Source organism: Vulpes lagopus, chromosome 11, assembly GCF_018345385.1.
Source record: "Vulpes lagopus strain Blue_001 chromosome 11, ASM1834538v1, whole genome shotgun sequence".
NCBI classification, from domain to species: domain Eukaryota; kingdom Metazoa; phylum Chordata; class Mammalia; order Carnivora; family Canidae; genus Vulpes; species Vulpes lagopus.
In genome coordinates this window covers 90856318-90868822 of record NC_054834.1, presented here as the reverse complement: position 1 = coordinate 90868822, position 12505 = coordinate 90856318, and the positions used below count along the sequence as shown (strand labels likewise).

Sequence of the window (12505 nt, the reverse complement as noted above, 5' to 3'; positions counted from 1 at the left end):
TGAAATAAACTTGAACTCCAGTGAGAAGCTTTAATCACAGCTTTTTTTGGCGGGACTTTACTTTTCAGAAGGTGAAGCAATCTAGCTCATCTGAATGCAGTACAGTTGATATTGCTATCTCTGAAGAAGAAGAAATGGTTTATGATCATGAGAAGCCAAAGCATCTTAAAAATGGTAAGAAAAAAATAAGTTCCTTTGATCATTATATTGGAATTCAACTAAATTTCTTAGTTTATCAAATACTATTGTATATATTCTAATTTTAGAGTTTACTAATTTGGCTAAGGAACACACAAACAAATATGCACACATGCTCATATCAATCCTGATAAAATTTATAGGGAATGTCAATAAAAAAGTCAACATGTGGAAAAGAGGGAGAGGGCCTATTTCCTAGGAAGTTTAATACAATAGTTAAGAGCATTGGCTCTGGAGTCAGATAGGCTGAATTCAAATCCCAAGTCACCATTTACTGGCTTTTATTTAGCCTTTCTTAGGCTCATTTCCTAAAATGTAAACTGAGGATAATAATAAAACTTAACTCACAGGATTGGTAAAAAGATTAAATAAGTGTATGTGCATGCATGTGTGCACGTGTGTGTGTATTTTTATGCTTCATGGAATACAGTCAATATTCAAAATACTCAGATGAAAAATCTTCTATCTTTCATAGGAAAACAAAATAAGTAATGGTGATTACATCAATATTAAGAAATGTATGACTTCAGTCAGTTGATTAAGTCACTAGATATATAACATACATCTCTTGATGACTTATAATTCAAATTAGTCCTAGCAAGATGAACAAATAATTATGGGTTCTGGACATTTGAAATCACTGGAAATCAGAATGTTAACTGCTAAAATGCTCAAATTCCTGTATTTAGTATAAGAACCTGCTCTCAAAAAAAAAAAAAAAAAGTTAAAAAAAAAAAAAAAAAGAACCTGGTCTCAGTAGCTCAACTTCTAGGATTTGTATGATTCAAGACAAAGGATAAAACATTTCCTATATTTTTTTGACCAAAGATATATAAATTGACAGTAGGTAAAGTTAAAAAGTAAAATGCATTAACTTTAAACTCCACCCACTTCTGTTTCTTCATTTTCTCACCTGTTACGCACTGTCTTCTCAAGTCTCAGGGTTTTTTAATTTTTATGCTAACTCTCTTAACCAGAAGGTAGAGTTCAATCCATGCACATGAATTCTACCCACAAAGTGCTCTACAATCCAGAGGAGTTCCCCAGAATCACCATTCTCACGCCACCTAAGACCTGACATCAATTTAATTGACTTAATTAATATTATACTTCTCAACATTTCATAAGCATCTATGTGCTTAAATTAAAATGCTTTGTGAATTTTCAGAGAATGAATTTTAAAGCATCATACCAAAATTTGATGTTTAGAAGGTGTTGCATGTGTGTGTGCTTTTTTTTTTTTTAAGGGTGGGGAATAAATTCTATTCTTCTTAGACTCTGTCCCTCTATCCCACAAGGCTAGGGGATGTTCTAAGTCATCTTTGCCTTTTACAATTTCTTTCCTCCTACTATTCTCAAACTCACAAGTTTTTCTTGTCTTCCTCAGTGACTGTGTGGTCACAGAAACAGGGGTAAAAAAATCAAATTTTTATAAGCCAGAGAGCACCTGTATTAAATTCTGTAAATAACTAATTGCTAAAGCATATGGTAGAAAGTTTGAGATGTCTACTTTTTCATGACTGTTCAAGATTTTTCTTCTTAGCAGTTTCATTCTTGACAGGTTATAGACAAAGATCTTCACCTGGCCAATTTAGTAGAGTATCCCGGAAAGGAAAAATTTGGCAGAACATAAGGAAAACCTGCTGCAAGATAGTGGAAAACAGTTGTTTTAAGTGTTTCATTGGCGTTGTCACTCTGCTCAGCACAGGTGCTCTGGTTAGTATATGAGACTTTTATGGGAAAAAAATGTGTCTGAAGTCTGTTATTTGAAGTCATCATGCCAAGTTCATATTTTGTGATTTTACTTTTGGAAGACATATATTACAGTCTTAAAATCTGTATTAGCCTCTTTCAATATTAAATAAATAAAATAATTTTGAAATATATGAATAACAGTGGGAAAAATGAATGTTAGATACCAAATTCTTATTTTAATAAAGTTTTCTGTATGAGACAAAGTTTAATAATATGCACATACATACTGTTATACTGTGCTAGTACTTTGGTACCAATTCAATCAGGAAAGAAAAGTGCTGTATATACTTTTAACGACCTTTGAACAAAAAATGTATTTATCCATTGACCCAATAACCCTAATTCTGGGAAATTATCCTACAGATCTGAGCATGTATTAAATGCATTTAAACGTTATTCACTGAACAGTTCATTGTAATAAAAAAGATTGAAGAGCAAAAACAGTTTATAATAGGTGACGGTTTAAATATGCTATGGTACAATCACCCAATGGGATACTGTGCAGCTATTTTAAAAATATAAAAGCTGGAGTGCCTGGGTAACTTAGTTGGCTAAGCCACCACCTCTTGGTTTCCACTCAGGTCATGATCTTAGGGTCCTGGGATCCAGCCCCAGGTTGGGCTCTACCCTCAGCAGGGAGCCTGCTTTAGAATTCTCTCTCTCCCTCTGCCCCTACCACTGTTCTCTCCCTTTCTCTCTAAAATAAATAAATGTATCTTTTAAAGGTTATAAAAGCTGTATGTATGCTGATATTGCAAGATATGGTAATAAGTGGAAAAAGAATGATCTGGAATAAAAGTATCTATTAGATATCTATTAACATTCATGTTTCCCACTGTCATTCGTATATTTTGAAATTGTTTTATTTATTTAATATTGAATGACATAGGAAATAAAGAAAAATAACTATAAATTATTTTCTTGGGTTTCACTGAAGAAGATCAGAGAAAGATACACAAAAAATAGTTAATTGTGAGATGCATGGAGCAGAGAAAATGGAGTCACAGCTGGGAACCAACTTTATACTGTATACATTTTTTAAAGTAAGCTTTATATTGACATTTAGCATACATAATGAAAACCATTGAAATTCTAAGTATATAGGCTTAAAGAATTTTTACAAAGTGAATGTATCTGTGTAACTGTCACTTACCTTGAGGAATAGAACATTACCAGGACTCCAGAACCACATACTCTGACACCTAACAATTACTTCCCCAGTCCACCTGGGTAGCTGGTATGTGGACTTCGAGTACTATATATTAGTTTTGCCCATTTTTTAAATGTTTTTAAAGACTTTTGTATATTATCTTTTTATATTATCTTGCATTATATACTATGCAATATATACTATTGCATTATATACTATGCAATAGGTAAATACATTGTAATAAAGTTCTTTATAATCATTTTAGGTTATATTTATCATTTGCTTACATAGACACCTTTACTCCATAATTGGTTCAATTGAAAGTCAGTAACTCTGCTGTCATGTTATATTTACTTTTATTTAACATTAGACTTAGAAGAATCATACCATTATTTGCATACTATTATTTTAATCCTTGTTTGCTTTTTGAACTTGAATATACTTTAATAAAAGTATGCCTGACATTATTGGTATTTTATTGCCTTTTTTCAGTGCTAAAATAAAAACACTATGAAATTGCTTTAAATGACATTGTCAGGCTTTGCATCCTCCTTGGTAAAATTAAAGTTGATCAATTAAATCTGAGGGGCTTTGGAGAAATGATTATAGTTTTATTTCATATTTATGTGTTTCCATTGGTTTACCTGATTATTTCTGCAGCAGAGCAAACTTTGTGATTTTTCTTGTTAACAGCAGTGTAGATATCTGAAGACACATTTTTTAAAAATCTCTACTTCTCTATTAGCAACTGGCATATATCTGTGAGTTGGCTACATGGAATTAGAGCTAATAACCAGTCAGATGTCAGTAAAAGTTGCACCTCTTATGTTAAGTGTGATTGACTGATTTGAGAGAAGCTTTATGGATCATTGTGGTGCCAAACTAGTCTGTATAAGAAGTTCTAGAACCAGTTGATGTCTGCTACAGGCATGGGATCAGACACTGATACTTAGGGATTATGTGAATAACCAGCCCTTGAAACAACAGCCTATGACTTTGCTCACCATCTGCTTACTAGGGAGGACATTTCATTCATCTCTATGCCAAAGATTTATTAGAAATAACATGTACACTAATCCTTATTTTTTTTTACCCACAGGCTTTTGAAGATATATATATCGATCAGAGAAAGACTATTAAAATCTTATTAGAATATGCTGACATGATCTTCACTTACATCTTCATTCTGGAAATGCTTCTAAAGTGGATGGCGTATGGTTTTAAAGCCTATTTCACTAATGGCTGGTATAAACTAGACTTCATGGTTGTTATTGTACGTATTTTAAAGAAAAGTTTTAAAGTTCATTATTTGATTTTCTTCTTTACTGTGATTCTCACTTAACTCTTCCATTTACTTATATCTTCCTTCTTCCTCTATCTATACATTTTCAGTTACCAAAATCCCCTATATCTTCATTTATAATGCTAACATTTGTCCTTTTCTTTTCATCCTAATATTTTTGAAGTTCAACATTCATTCTTGGATTATTCTAACAATCACCTATGAATCTGCTACTAACAGAATAGGCTTATTGCACATCAGTATCCTAAAATATTTAAATTCTGTTGGCTTGATTTTTAAAACATATATTCAAAATTAGACTACTTATCATAGCCTTCACCATCATCACACTGATCCAAGCTACCAAAAACTGTCATTTGGATCACTGCAACAGATTTCAAACTGCAATCCCTGCTTCCATCACTGCACGCCTTCATTCTGTTTTCCACATAGCAACCACATGCATTTTAGTGTTGTAAAAAAGAATTCAGCTCAAGTCTCTTTTCTTCTTGAAACCCTCCAATAAATACCTCATTTCACTCAGAGTATAAAGCTACATTCTCTGCAATCAAAACCTACAAGTCTCTACATGATCCAGTCTTATCTCCTACTACTCTCCATTTTCTCCATCCCAGTCTACAGACTGCTCCACCATCACTGACGTTCCTGAAGTTCCTAGGGTATGCTAAGATGAGTTCCATCTTAGTGACTTTGCACTTATTTTTCCTCTCACCTCGAACTTTGGCTGGCTCACTTCATTCATGTCTGCTCAAAAAAAAAAAATGCTGAAGTTAGATGTCTATCTGCATTACTATATTTAAATCTGCAACCATTATAATGCCCCCTTTTCCTTTCTCTGCTTTCTTCCTCTCCATAGTACCATTAGTATTATATATTAATTGATATTCATTGTTTATTCATTGTGACTGCTTGTCTTCCCCCACTGAAAGTTTAGCTCCTTTAGGGAAGAATCATTTTCCTAATATGGTTCTTGTCTTATCCCCAATGCCTAGAACAATTCATGTATCATAATTGGTACTCAGCAATTTTTGTTGAATGAACAAATGACTCCTATTTTACAAGCAATGATTGAAGCCTCTCACTGTATAAATAAAATGACTTACAGTTCTGATCTCTGACTTCTAAATAAATTATTGCAAATTAACCTTCTATGCCAACAAAATCACACCATACCATCAACCCGTCTTCCTGTTTGCTAGTCATTATTTTTAGGTGTCCACATACCTCCATGATTACATAAATCATATGACTATTTTAAAGCTCACTTTAAGACCATCTGTTAGTATAGCATAAAAAAGAACAAAATTTTTCATTTATGCTGCCTTGAAAATACAGAAAATATAAAGATGCTATAAAAGTTCATCATAACTCTACCATCTTATTCAATCTCCATTAACAATTATCAATCCTGAATGATATATTTAAAAGATAGATTAATTGATTTTAGAGGGAGAAAGAAAGAGAGCAGATGGAAGAGCAGAGGGAGAGGGAAGGAGAATCCCATGCAGACTCTGCACTGAGCGTGGAGCCCGACAGGGGGCTCAACCTCATGACCCCAAGGTCATAACCTGAGCTAAAAGCAGGAGCTGCACGCTTAATCAACTGAGCCACCCAGGCACCCCAGCCCTGATTGATTTTATGCATATGCTTACTTTAAAAAAATCACCTTAGTATCTTTGTATACATTTTTGTAATTTGTACTTGGACTTAAAAATATCCATATTCTCCTTGATGCCTCTTCTCTGAAATCTTAATCTATTAACCATATTTAATATGAATTTGTATGTAACATATTCCAAATTTTGCTTTTATGAATGCATAGCATACTATTACTATATTACAAATAATCATGAAACTGACTCAATCTAATTTCAAACTAAAAAATGGATTAAAAAAATCCTTGATCATAAAGTATGACAAATATACAAATTTTTGTTTACTTCAATAATATATATTCCTTCTGCTGCAAAATATTTTTATTTTATCTTTTTTGAAGTTATTTCCTCATTCATTTTTGAAAGTCATTGATAAGATATATGGAAATATATATTAAATCTTTTGTATATTTCTTGGTAAAGTTTAACTTATCTTTTCTATGATAAATGCAAAGTTTATTTTGCAGATTGTTTTATTTAATTTAAAATTAAACCCAATTCATCTTTTTCCCTTAAACATATTTAGGTGTTTTGTCTCAGCTTAATAGGCAAATCTCGGGAGGAATTAAAACCACTTATTTCCATTAAATTCCTTCGGGCACTCAGAGTTCTATCTCAATTTGAAAGAATGAAGGTAAGAAAAGTTTCTAAACCAATCTGTAGATTTTAATTTAGGATTACTAAACTTCTACAAATTAAATTTTTGCAGTTTTAACATTTGCATCTTTAATAATACCAATGCAAGAACCTTATGTTCTACTATTTTAAAATATAGAAGAAAGGTATGTTAGTTATGCTTAAGATTTTAGGTCTTTATTGCTCATAAGATATGAAAAATCATAAAAATAAGAAAAAAACCTCTAGTAGTTGGGAGAGAATGTAAAGTTTCAAAAAGTGAAACCATTCTAGCCCATATCATCACCTAGATGTTTAAAATTATAGGAATATTGTACACACTAAGTAATTATACTGAATAAAAGTTTGAATTTTAAAATAAATTAGTTTTTAAAAGTCATATATCACAAATTATGAATTCTTGTCATCTCTCCCTCACCAATGTGTTAAAATCTCTTATCAATGTGAGGGAAACTAATAGGTTGAGCCACATAAAAAAACTAACGTTCAATCTTTTGGGCCCATAATGGAAACCCACCCCTTATGGCTAGAGCTAATGGAGAAAACAGAATTTATGACCCACCACACAGAGTATAATTATGTAATATATGGTGATCAGCTATGTGAAGAAATGACAGAAAAAGCCCAATTTTACCTTCATTTCATAATAACACATCAATGTTTTCTTGCATTTTTCATTTACATAGATCATTTAACATTAACCTACCTATTTGATTAATATTACAGAATTTCATCTAGTCAATATAGGTAGAATCCAATAAGAAAATTATCTGTGTTTAATTGTATAAGAAAGAGTCCAGTTGCATGTGGTTGCTTATTTTTCCTAGCACCATTATTGAAGAGATTGTCTTTTTACACTGTATATTCTTGCCTCCTTTGTCATAGATTAATTGACTGTATAAGCATGGGTTTATTTCTGGATTCTCTGTTCTGTTCTATTGCAGATTCAGATCTTAGCCTTCATTTCTACCTCTGGAAGTTCTGTAGTTGAATGATTTCTGAAAATATATCATTGAATATATAAGGAGCCACGTGATTACAAAATTAATGCTTTATAGATTTAATAAGTTCCAGGTCTTGGATGCTCTGACTACTAAAATATTTGTGTCAACTCTATCCCACTGCTTTTTTCTTACATTGAGTATATTTTGGATGAGAATAGCATTTTTTTTTATTAGAGGCATCAGTGGGCCTCTCAAAATATCTAAAGTGCCAACAAAGGATCTGTGACTTAGTTTTAGAAATAAAATGAGGTGTTACTGAAACCAAATTAAAAGTTAAAATATTTATTCAAAGCCAGAAAACTAAGGAATAAATATCAGCAAGAAAGTACAGCAGGAAGAGTATGCACCCAGTAGTGGCTGAGGGAAGGGAAGGATAGAGTGGTAGAAAAGAGAATCAATGGTGCCTCACAAAAAAAGAAAGACAGGAAATTGGGAGAAAGGGGTCAAAAGTGTAGTTGCTAAGGGAAAGATAAAGAAATGCAAAGAGTGAAAATTTCTATTGGCTGTAAGAACTGGTTTACATTTGCCGTAATAGCTATAATGGAGTGATAAGAACTCAATTCCGATTGTAGTATCAAGAGAGAAGGGAGTTCTATGGAGACAGTGATTCTAGACTATTAGAGTTATTCAGGTTGAGGTGGTAGATTTATTTCCCACACTTACTGCTCTGGAGTGGTTCACCAGTGATGTAGAGTGATAGAGTGAGGAGGTTTGTGATCTTGCAGGCAACCCCTGCTCATTCAGTGTTTCTTGAAATAGCCTCTTGCCATGACTTCATTGATCTACGATTTCTTGGTCTTCCTCTAATTTCCCCCTCCACTTCAGTGTCCACTTTGTATGCTTATCCTCCCCCAAATTAGAATCATCAAGACTTAGATGTAGCCCTGTTTCTTTCTCATTTTATATACTTTCTAGGTAATATGTACACATATATTCACACAGGTTCAGTTGTCTTGCCCATTTCTGGCACAATACAGGAAATTGGTAAACATGTTAAATCAGTGAAATAATTATTTACCTAATCAACTCTGTTGCCTTTTAGTGATTATTTTAGTATGAAAATTTTGAGAATATCTGGATTTTAATGTATATTTTTAATTGAAATATATTAGGTTGTTCAAATACTGGCATGTGACTGAGTAAATCTTTAGTGATCGCTTTTTTTTTTGGTTATTTCTATATGACATTACATTTAACATTTCCAATTCAATTAAAGTGATTTTACATTTCTTACCTAAAGTTTACCTGTTTGTTTTTTATATGCCAGGTGGTTGTGAGAGCTTTGATAAAAACAACCTTACCTACTTTGAATGTGTTTCTGGTCTGCTTTATGATCTGGCTGGCTTTTAGCATCTTAGGAGTACATTTATTTGCTGGCACATTCTATGAATGCATTGACCCAACGAGTGGAGAAAGGTTTCCTATAGCTGAAGTCATGAATAAGAGTCAGTGTGAAAGCCTTGTGTTTAATGAATCCATGCCATGGGAGAATGCAAAACTGAATTTCGATAATGTTGGAAATGGTTTCCTTTCACTGCTTCAAGTAGTAAGTTCACTTCTGATTTGTTTTGTCAATGTTTATATACATTCATTCATATTATAGGTGAACATAAAGGACAAAATGTGGATGATTGCTAGAGTTGGTTATTATAACATATTTTAGCAATTATTAGTTTAGTAGATACATGTTATGGGACATGCTGCACTAAGCTTATTTGGGAAGACAAAAGTGAAACACAGACCCTGCTCTGCTGGGAGAGGGAAGGGTGAAGATAGGTCTGATGGGGGAGATGACAAGTACTGGAAACCTGTTTCTACCATAATTGGTAAGGTAATTGAGTCACAATTTTTGGTCCAGTTCAGGACACTACTATTTTGTTTCTACTTAGTGCTATGGCTACTCAGTCACCCAACATCTAACAGAAATGAGGAGATAAATCATTCATCTTGTCTTACTTTCCCCATATAAAAGTACATATATAGTAGATACAAGTAACAGTGACACTTGGGTAGCATGTATATATTTACCATTTATCTACCTACCCCCCCCTTTCTATTTATACTATCTTACAATATTTTTATCAGCTACAATTAAGCTACCACAATTAAGTGGTTTTAAATAGTTGTTAATAGACATTATAAATGCAGTAATGGAAATGATAAAGGTCTCAATTACATGGTATATTGAAATGAGGTCAGCCTTACCAATCACGCTTAACACTATTAATAATTTGAGTTTTATATTTTATTTGCCATGAAGCTTAAGATTTCCATAAGAACTAAATACATGCCATTTTTACAGGCAACGTTTAATGGATGGATCACTATTATGAATTCAGCAGTTGATTCTATTGGTGTAAGTACAATATCATCTTAGAGCCATTTTTAAGGTATAGGCAAGGTTATTTTTGCAGTTCCAAAAAGGGTACCAACAATAAGAGAATAAATAACATGGTAAAAGCAAATGCTTATTCTAGACAGAAATTGAATACATTTCAGATTGAGTATTTCACAGAAAATGAAATCCTTCCAGGATGATGTACAGTGGTTGAAGCCCAGTAGGCTCATTTGAAGGATTATCAGACTTCATAGCAATGATTAAACCAATGGAGTAAAGTTTGAAATCTAAATAAGCAATGATATTGCTTCACCAAAGAACAAAGAAGAAACATTACCTCAGGTAGAATTGTTGGTTTTTCCTGTTGTAAAAAGGAAAAATTGTTTTATAAATCTTATGTTTTAGAAAATTGGTATATCAATATTTTGCTATATTGTTTTATAAATCTTATTGTTTTATAAATTGTTTTATAAATCTTATATTTTATAAATCTTATGTTTTATAAATCTTATGTTTTAAAAGATTGGTATATCAATATTTTGCTTATTTTTTCACTCTTTTATTTTTAAAGATTTTACTTCTTGGAGCAGTTTTAGGTCTACAACAAAATTGGAGGGACATTTAGATATTTCCCATATACCCACTGTCTCCACACATGCATAGCCTATTATCAACACCACCTCCCAGAATGGTACATTTTTACCAAGGATGAACGTACATTAACAAATCATAACCACCCAAAGTCCATAGTTTACTTTAGGGTTCACTTGGTGTTGTACATTATATGGGTTTGGACAAATGTGTAATGACATATAACTATCATTACAGTATCATAGAGAATATTTTCACTGCCCTAAAATCTGCAATGACCTACCTTATTTTTCTTATTTTTTAACTTAACTTTTAGGTAAATAGGCAACCTAATTTTGAAGACAACATCTACATGTATTGTTACTTTATCAACTTTGTTATTATTGGATTATTTCTTCCTTTGAGTATGCTGATCGGTTTTATTATTGCTAATTTCAACAAGCATAAGATAAAGATAAGTACAAATATTTTTTGTCGACTAATGCCTAAGAAAATCAAGCACATTTATAAAAATGTCCTGCTTCAAATAATTGGTTTGGGATCAGGTTAATACCATTTATATTTGGTACTTACCTAAAAAAACAGGTTGATATTCCTGCATATTGAGAAATACTGATAAAATTATCATCTTTACATTGTTTTCTATATTCAAATATAAATGGACAGTTTATTTATTTTTTTTTTAAAGCAAAGCAGTCTGGGGTCATTTTTTTTTAATTTTTTATTCATTTTTGATAGTCACAGAGAGAGAGGAAGGAGAAGCAGGCTCCATGCACCGGGAGCCTGATGTGGGATTCGATCCCGGGTCTCCAGGATCGCGCCCTGGGCCAAAGGCAGGCGCCAAACCGCTGCGCCACCCAGGGATCCCTAAATGGACAGTTTAAAGTTAAAAGTTACAAGTTTATATATATATATATATATATATATGTTTGTAAAAAATAACATACTGACAAGTATATTGTGGTACATCTGCACAAATATGTGAAGTTCAAGAAAAATAAGCTATACTTTTTACTCTCTGATATGTTCAAAGCCTTCAGACTCATAACCACCATAGACATCTCTGTCAGCACAGTAGCTTTTTCAGCTAGAAGTAGAGAAAATCCTAAATCCTAAATATACAGTCTAAACAGGAGTACTTGGAACGAGTAAGAGATGATTCAGAGACAGAACAAACAACATGTTTGGTGCCATCTCTGCACAAAGACTTCCTTCAGGGCTTCTACAAATGTAAGGGCCTCAAAAGTCATTGAAGTCTGCTTATTTTAACCACAGAGACCTACTTTCTAGAGGTTTAGGAGAGCCTTCTAAAGAATCAAAGAAAACAATAGTCTAGTTTTCAAATTCTATCTTCAGCCATGTACAGAGTCTGGTAAACAAACTACTCTCAGCCTCTGCTAGTCAAATGGGATTAGGAGAACAGTGAGCAAATATACACTTGATAGTATGCTTCAGCTTCTTCAACCTAATGGGATAACATCCTAGGATTTGCTTCTGGACTTGAAATTGGTGACTCTTGTCAAAATTAAGTGACTAAATACTGACTTAGGCAGTAATAATTCCTAATTTCTAGATTAATACAACATTAACTGTTTACCTCTTATTCTCTTGATATATTTTTATATAAGATACTGAAATTAGCACTAGGGACACAGAGATAAATAAGCTCTAGAAGGTGCTATGAAGAAGTAAGCACAAGGCCCTGTTGGCCTAAGTGTATAAAAATATCTTCCCATAAGTATTATTTGGAAAATTAAGAATATGTGAACTTATAAAAACATATAATGGCCAATTCTATTTTTCCTGCTTATTAGAAGGTACAAACTAATTTTACCCTTAGCTTTTTTTTTAAGATTTTTTTTTTTTTTAAGATTT

At 32.5% G+C, this 12505-nt stretch overlaps 1 protein-coding gene across 4 annotated transcripts in view; it reads left to right on the top strand.

Moving 5' to 3' along the window:
* Positions 1 to 12505, top strand: part of SCN7A (sodium voltage-gated channel alpha subunit 7) — a 77904-nt gene that overhangs the window by 58272 nt on the left and 7127 nt on the right. For all 4 annotated transcript variants that reach the window (XM_041722778.1, XM_041722775.1, XM_041722776.1 and 1 more), the window contains 7 exons: positions 69 to 174; positions 1760 to 1914; positions 4203 to 4376; positions 6588 to 6695; positions 8969 to 9247; positions 10004 to 10057; positions 10947 to 11084. In XM_041722778.1, coding sequence (XP_041578712.1) covers positions 69 to 174; positions 1760 to 1914; positions 4203 to 4376; positions 6588 to 6695; positions 8969 to 9247; positions 10004 to 10057; positions 10947 to 11084 — 1014 coding nt within the window. The remainder of the gene's footprint in view (positions 1 to 68; positions 175 to 1759; positions 1915 to 4202; positions 4377 to 6587; positions 6696 to 8968; positions 9248 to 10003; positions 10058 to 10946; positions 11085 to 12505) is intronic.